The 8267-nt window shown below is 34.3% G+C and overlaps 1 protein-coding gene across 1 annotated transcript; it reads left to right on the top strand.

The window, feature by feature from the left end:
* Positions 1-2108: 2108 nt before the first annotated feature.
* Positions 2109-2954, top strand: LOC131618779 (non-specific lipid transfer protein GPI-anchored 5-like). The gene is made up of 2 exons (XM_058889943.1): positions 2109-2599; positions 2698-2954. The coding sequence occupies exons 1-2, from the start codon at positions 2167-2169 to the stop codon at positions 2817-2819; spliced, it is 555 nt and encodes a 184-aa protein (XP_058745926.1). The 5' UTR covers positions 2109-2166; the 3' UTR covers positions 2820-2954.
* Positions 2955-8267: the final 5313 nt, after the last annotated feature.

The raw sequence follows: 8267 nt of genomic DNA, 5'->3' as shown, positions 1-8267 counted from the left end.
AGTTCGGTACCGTGTCACGTATTTGTTATCATCGAACAATTTCAACAATTGTTGCATCTCACTTCTATCTCCCATATTCGCCTTATTATTGCGGTGGTACCAGATGTTATACACCTGTCTTATATTTGATACGTTGTCGGGTTCCTTTCGTTTTAATGTGGCAAGTATATTTTTCTATTGGACAAGATTCAAGGAGATGTCATTAATACATGTCTTCTCTTCCGGTTTGAGCCGACATACACTAGGATTGCCTTGTAACTTTAAGCACAAATCATGGTTATGCAAACCACAAATAACACTAAATTTCCACTTCTTTCTAGCCAACATATAACCACGAATTTAAAATAGACACTCGCATTTTCTAGTATTCGTGTCATCTCTTTTAAACTTCCTTAGAGGAGTATAGTATTTCCCACTTCTTTCGCACAACATTGTTACGAAAGGGTTTCTTCTTGTCGTACCATTATCGGATCTTCCTATTACCACACTTAAACCAATGTTAGTTGCATTCCTACGAATCCATGTGAGCATGCTTTCACGATCATCAAACTCTTGCTTGTTATTAAAGTCATCGTCGATATCTACCGCCTTTACGACTACCCCTTCAACATTCAGAGAAACATCAACTAAAGGAACTAATTCTCTTGAGATATTATCGGGGTGAACCATACCTATTTGTAAACTATAACACAAAATCACAAGACTGCTGGAAAAAATAGCACAGACACATTCCGTAGATACACATCTAGAACGTGTTCATCTTCAACACGTTCCGTAAATGTACCTATGGAAGGAACCTTGCATTTTTTTACAAAAATTTGATTGATAATGTGAGCAATGCAACGGATAAAGATGAATGTTTACCTGAAATTCTGTCTTCTCTTGCTCCCTTTGATTTGTTGGACCAAAAAGTCGAAGCTTTAGAGTGAAAAATGATATTGATGGTGTAGAGTTTTTTAGGGTGGTGAGAGTGACTGTTGAAGAAGAAATATAACAATGGGGGAAGGATCATGCTAGTTCAAACTATATCACATACTTTCGTATATACATCTACGAAAAATTCTGGCGTAAAGCCGTTCCGTAGATGTACCTACGGAAAAATCCCTGAACTGAATCAATCTGCAAATTTTCCCAACATACACTACTTTAAAATACTTCTGTAGATGCACCTCCGGAAAAATTCAATTTTTGATTAAAAAAAAAGTACTTCCTGATGTGCATCTACGGAAGTAGAGGACATAATTGAAATTTCGCTAGGTGCCTAAGAAAATCAAAGAGTGTAATGAGATATTCTCTAAATTATAAAAAAAAAAACAATAATTTTATTTAATTTAATCATTTATTCTAATTTCTTTTTTAAAGATAAAATTAAATTTAAATTGCATTTAACATATCTTCTATTTATTTTTTTCTATAAACAACAACCAATTAAAATTAATTTTATATTTTTTTACAAAATTATATTTTAAAATAGGTACAAAAATTTAATTTTTTTAATAACTATGAAATATTGACTTTTGATTATAAATAGTTTCGGATGGAGAATAAGCCAATGACCTTTCTTAAGGAAAATAAAATGGGAAGAAAAGCCATACTAATTTCTATAGCTAATTATATTGTTACAAACTAGCTAGGAATAAACAAGAACTGTGTACCCTTGCACTGTGCCTTAATGAATTTCACTAAAGTGATTAAAATGAATATGAATATCATTTGAAAAACACTTAGCTGTCCCATGAAGTAATAAAATGTGTAAGTCATAGGACTGAAAATATAGGTAGTCTAAATATGAAATAGGAGTTCAACTACCTTAACTACTCAACTTTTCTATTGAAAGAGTCTAGTTTTGTTAACTGCATGCGTTTTAGTTTGGTAGGGTTGGCTACAATATGGAGCTTCTTATTTGTACAAACCAAATTTTGAAATGACTCAATTTAATCATTGACCATTCAACTGCACAATTTATATTAACATATTTCATAAAGGTAGGCAACCTGTACTTATTTTCTTTCTTTTTATATGTGACAGAATACTTGACTTTCTTTGAACTTTTATGGTATATATATAACATGTCCTTCATTACCTTGTCATTACTTAACACTCAAAAAATCAATCAGTATAAAAAAAGAAATATATATCAGAATCAGTTCTAAGAAAAAAGGACTAATGGCATTTAAAGGGTTTGTCTTGTGTCTAGTTATGGCCCTAGTGGCCAATATGCTAACTCAAAATGCAGCCCAATCAGGTTGTACTACTACTCTCACTAGCTTGAGTCCTTGTTTAAACTACATAATGGGAAGTTCTTCAACTCCATCAACTTCATGTTGCTCACAGCTTTCAACTGTAGTCCAATCTTCTCCACAGTGTCTCTGCTCTTTGCTTAATGGCGGTGGTTCATCTTTTGGGATCGCCATAAATCAAACTCTCGCTTTGTCTCTCCCTGGTGCTTGTAAAGTTCAAACTCCACCTGTTAGCCAGTGCAAAGGACAAACACCTCCTTCAAGTTCAACTTCTCCGGTCGCCTCTCCCGTTGGTTCTCCGACTGCAACTGAATCACCAAATGGTGCAATAACACCACCTGCTTCAGACTTTCCTTCAGGTATGATAATCATATTAGTTTTTGTGCAATGAGAATATACTATATCTTAACATAATAGTATAGTGTTTATTGATTCACATGGTTTTAATGAATTGCAGGTGGAGGATCAAAAAGTGTCCCAACAACAGAAGGTGGCTCATCTGATGGAAGCAATATTAAAGTCTCGTTCCACTTTGTTCTTTTTCTTGTTACAATTGTGTTTTGTGTCACCAAATTCTGATTTTGTTCATACTGTGATTTGAGTGCTCAAGTTCTGTGTTTAGCTTACTTTGCCATTATGCCATAGAAGATATATTGTACTTGTATAACTAAGAATGTTCAAAGGAAGAAATGGATTTGGAGTTATTCAAGATAATAGTATAGTTGATGTGTTACATGAAATTCCAATTTAAGAACAGATAATTGCTTACTTAAAAGGAGCAATATATTAATATTTTGTTGATTTTAAGCTTTTTATAATTGAAATCAGGTACTTGAATGTCATTTGTATAATGAATTAAAATTTGAACTGAACATTTTTCGTTTATATATAATGAATTAATTAATTAACAAGAAAGTATATGTGGATTTTAGAAATTTAGACACTCTATACTAAGCAATCTTTGTTAAGATCAGAGTAAAATTCTAATGTAAAATGTCATCATTTGATCAGGCTCACTACCTCTAAATGTTTTCTTTCGAATAAACAAGACATTGAGAAATTGTCATTGCATAAAATCAGAATAATAAGGTGTTTTCCATAAAAAGAGAATCTTTTGTTAAAGTAAAAAAAATTATATTGAAATTTATACACGATTGGGAGGACTTAGATTTGTAACAGTGTTCAACCTAATAATATTAGGAGGTTTTGGATTTAGATTAGCAACAACGTGTTCAAACTAATAATATTAATATTCAATCAATATTTGTTAGTTGAGTTGATAATTCTTTTTGAAGACAAAAGGAAAATATTATTGTTGGTGTTGGCCCATTTCTATTAGGACAAGTTGTAGATAATTTTATCTGTCACCTCCTAAATTATACCTCACACCTTCCATTTTTCATTATTCTAGAAATCCTCTTGGTAACATGGGAATTGAAATTATGGTATATATGAATTTTTTAGTAGTTTATTTGAAATTTTCAGTAAGTTGTAATTTGTAACATCCCAATTTTACTTAAATTATTTTAATGATTATTTGTCATGTATGTTGGTGATGTTAGGTGCCTTAATGTAAGGTAGTACCTTAGGATTCATAAGAGTTAAGGGTTGTAAGGAATAAGTCCTTAGAGGTGCATTACTAAAAGTGTAGAAAAAGGGAGCTGTAGTGAGAATGCTAGATGTTGTTATTTTACAATAATTATTATTAGTAAAATAATGGAATAAGTATTATCTTATTGGAGATAAAATAACTATTTAAGTTTATTTTAATTTAGAGAATGGCGTTGTTGGAATATGGAATTAAGGGTATATTTGATAAAACAAGAATAGAGGAAAATAGACCGATCGTGAAAACAAGAGAAACCGTAGAATGGGACAAAGGCAAAGAGAGAAGAAGGAAGATCAAGGAAAGGAAGAAGATTGCTTGAACTGGAGAACCAAAAACCTAAGGTAAGGGTGAGGTTTCGATTATCTAATAAGAGATATAACTGTAGGTAAATTGATGATTGCATGTTAGGTTTGGGGGTAGATAATTTGTAGAGATTGTTCATAGTTAAGGAAAATTGTGTGCAATTGATGTGATCTTGATGCTTGGTTTGATGTATTTAATGCATTTGTTGTATGATGTTGATAATTACCTTGAAATAGCCATAAAAACTTGATGATTTTTATGTGGGAAAATAGGGTTTTTGGGATTTTGAAGGGGGAAACTCGGAACAACTTAAAACAGAATTTTTTTGAAACTGCTATAGCGGGAACTGGTTCCCAGTTTGGGGGAACCGGGTTCCCAGACTCTGTATCTGAAAAATTGGAATTTTGGAAATGGGAACCGGTTCCCAGTTTGGGGGAACCGGGTTCCACTGAGTCGGAATGAATTTTTCTTTAAAACTTCAAAAAGCCATAACTTTTGATCCGAAGATCCGTTTTGCGTGTCGTTCGAAACGCTAGAAAGCTAACGCGATAATATTTTCAATAAAATGGTTTCAAGTACTGGAAATAAATTCCCCTAGTGTTTAATGAGTGGTTGTTTCATTGGTGTATTAAGTCGGTGTTTGTAGTTTTGTTAAAACTTTGAAAACTTGTAACTTTTGACTCGGATGTCCGTTTGAGGCGCCGTTCGAACCGTTAGAAAGCTAAAAACATTTTCTATATTTTGATAATCATTTCCATAACAGTATCCTAATATTTTAAGGGAATAAATCGAAAATCCTTAGTGATTTAGTATGTGTTCTGATACGAAGTATTGTGTTGTTTACGAAGATGATGCGAGAGCAGTGTGGCTGCCTCATATATGATGTTTTATGATGATATTGATGTTGATAGCCCTGTGTGGCATTGTGTTAGATACCGTTGTTCGGTAGTTGCATAACGATGATGTGGTATATGTGTGTTTCATGCATTGCATAATTAATGAAGATGAATGTTGTTGTGAAGTATCGACATTACGAAGTCAGTCGTTGCCTTCGTTTGTCATTGTGAAGTTAGCCATTACCCACAAATGGCATTTGCGAAGATTTTGATACCACATGCATGATGTCGTGTCAGTAACATTGCATTGTAATTCGAGTTGTTTGATGTTGTGATGATGATGTTGTATTATATAACCAATGTGTGTCTATGATGAATGATGATGATGTTGCGGCTCTTTTCGGTAATTAATTATGAAGCATGACTATAGATTGTTGAAATTAGAATCTAACTTGATGTATCTGTCATATGTTTATAATTATGCCCTTTATTATATTTCCGCTGATATCTCACCCTTTCTGTTTGAATGTTACCTCTACGTGGGTAACATGCAGATGATCCGCAATAGGCGAGGTTAGACGTCGTGTTGAGTCGGTGTCATGCTCTGATACCTAACACCGGGGAGGGATGAACGCTTAATTGTTTTTGAATTGCTGAATTTTTGTTTTGTTGAAGATTTTGAAAGTAGTGTGACTCTCTTTTATTTGGATAACCGTTGGAATTTTTGATGATTAAAGATGTTGTTGAATTGTTATGTTTTATTTACCGTTGTAATAATAAGAAGTTGATTGTTTTGAAGGATTATAATGATGATGTTGTCGGTTCATCCGAAGTGTGTTATGTATCCATGTTTTATAAACTTGAGCATATGTGTTTTTAATGTTGATGACGAAGTAGCATCCTATTCTTGATGTGTTGTATTGAATTTTTTATTAACTCTGATTTATTTTATTAATTAAAATAGCGATGGGGAATAGGGTGTTACATTTTGGTATCAAGGCAGGTCGGTCCTTCCGGCCATGTTGTCGAGTCTTTAGTGTAGTGTGACAGTTGAATACTGTCGATATGTTGTTTCTTAGTACGCGACAAGTGTAGGAAACACTTTCGGTGCTTTTGTGTTGTTCTAATCACTTGTTTGCAGGAGTGTGATTAAAACAAGTGAGGGAGAAGCTCGTGCTTCTCTGAGATAGTTCAGGTATGAATGGTTGGTTCGTTGTGTTGTGCCTTGCATAGTTTCAAATATGGGCGAGACTGCGTCGTTTCTGATTTTGAAGAAAGTACGGATTCAGGATTTATATCTGGCAGTTAAGTCAAAGTATCCTTGAGAGGGAGTAAATCAGGTACTGGTGTTGTTCGCATCCCTAGGAGTGGAGGCCAATGTTTTGATTGATGATGTGCCAGCTGTGTCAGTCCTGATGTTTCTCTAGGGATAATCGCGGCTTGTCGTTGGAGCGAGATGTTGGATTAAATTAAAGTTATTCTTGGGGGTTAACTGTTTGGAGTTAAGCCAAGTGAAATTATGAATTGTTTGGATGAGTCGATGCAGATTCTTATGCCGGAATATATTTGGTGAGTAAGTCGGATAACTCTTGGAAGATGAAGCATAGATGATTGCATTGTTTCAGCACCTCCGGTGGCTTATGAAGTTGTCGGTGTTGGGTTTTCATTACTCGTGACATCGACGTTTGAATGGTGATATGTGAATGAAGTATTATAGGTTTTGTTGTTGGAATCTTATAAGTTATTGCCGGATGTTGTTGATGTGGTTGGAAGGTTGTGAATCGCGAGTAAGAGTAGGAACTCAAATGCATAAGTAGTTTTGTGAAAAGACTAGAGTCTTAGTATTTTGAAAGCGAAAATTTTGGCAAAGAAATGTGTCCCTCGAGTTATAAGAAGAATGGAGTTTCAGATATGTGTTGGGATTGATAGATTATATGATAATTGAGGTTAATGATAGGTAATGTTGAAAGAGAGGTTGGGTTGCTATTAATCTTGTACTTGGTACCATATTTATTTCTGTGGCGCCGTACTAGGCGTTAGCTCTAGAGTAGGTGAATTGAAGAGTTGATTAAGAGAATTGTTGGAAGAAATTTTTTTTAAGATGCTAAGTATATTATTTAGGAAGCTCTGGTGTTACTATTTAAGACGAAAGCAGGTGGTACGAAGTTATGTGTGTGAATCTCAATGTCGTTGGGAAGAAACTTTATGTGAAGTTGTCGAGGGATATGTTATGGTTTAAGGAGGCGAGTTTTCTTGAGCAAGATAGATGCAGTTCTACTTTTAGGTGCTCCGAAGTCAGTTACGGAGATTGGAAGCTTTTGGGGCTCAACTGATTTATTATTGCAGTTTATTTGAGATGAGGTCTAGTAAAAGATGTTTGGTACTATGAAGAATGTGAAGGTGTTGGAGAATCACGTAGGAGTGTAACTTGTGCCAATTGAGGATGGTTAGAGTATAAGTGCTTGTTATGAAAAGGGAATGTTAAATGGCTAAATGGATCGCATGTCATTAATGACATGGTATCGACGTGTGTCGGGAGAAATTTGGAGGTTTTATCGCTAACCAAATAATGAGATAATAATGTTGAGATTGTGATTAGAATGAGATGCAAAATGCGAGATTATATGGATCTATGAAGTTATTAGATTAAAGAAAGGACTAAGGATTTATTGACGTTGTTAAAGTTCTCTACTTGGATGAATATTTTTCGTGGAGAGGAACGATTTAGATTAAATTGGTGTAGTAGAATTTTTTATATTAAGAGATATTTAAGAACTGTGTTGTACTGCGTGCATGCTGAGGAGAATATGAAGTGGATTTTTGGACGTTATGCTCACGGAACTTCAGCCAAGTTATAAGGAATGCTATTATAGTTTAGTAACGATGGGTTATGCTCCATCATGATTGACAAATTGAGGAACTGATCACCCTTAATCTCTTGTTGATAGTAGGAGAAATTATGTTGGATGTGATGGACTTGTCTTGCTAGCTTGGTGGTGTGCAAAGTGAATTAACTTTCTATCGAGAGTTAGTCATTCACCATTTCGTGTGAACCTAAAGGGGAAATGGCTATGAAGGAGTTGGAACATATTGGACAGTTCGAAGATTTGAGATTGTATATGAACTAATGCCGTAGAGTGAACGATTGAGAATATCGAAAATGGACGAAGATCTTCTGTTAGATATTAAAGACATTCGAGAGTTGGATGCGAAACTTATAGATATGATTGTAGATGGAAGTCTAGATGAAGACAACGACCTTAAGGTAAATAATTGGAG

The sequence above is a fragment of the Vicia villosa genome, linkage group LG1, assembly GCF_029867415.1.
Source record: "Vicia villosa cultivar HV-30 ecotype Madison, WI linkage group LG1, Vvil1.0, whole genome shotgun sequence".
NCBI classification, from domain to species: domain Eukaryota; kingdom Viridiplantae; phylum Streptophyta; class Magnoliopsida; order Fabales; family Fabaceae; genus Vicia; species Vicia villosa.
Note: the sequence above shows the minus strand (reverse complement) of the source record. Positions and strands in the feature narration are given on the sequence as shown.

Excerpts from the sequence above, each read along its gene's own strand:
- LOC131618779 (XM_058889943.1), top strand. The coding sequence starts at position 2,167 with ATGGCATTTAAAGGGTTTGTCTTGTGTCTAGTTATGGCCCTAGTGGCC. Across the intron at positions 2,600-2,697 it reads TGCTTCAGACTTTCCTTCAG|GTGGAGGATCAAAAAGTGTC; the intron begins GTATGATAATCA and ends AATGAATTGCAG.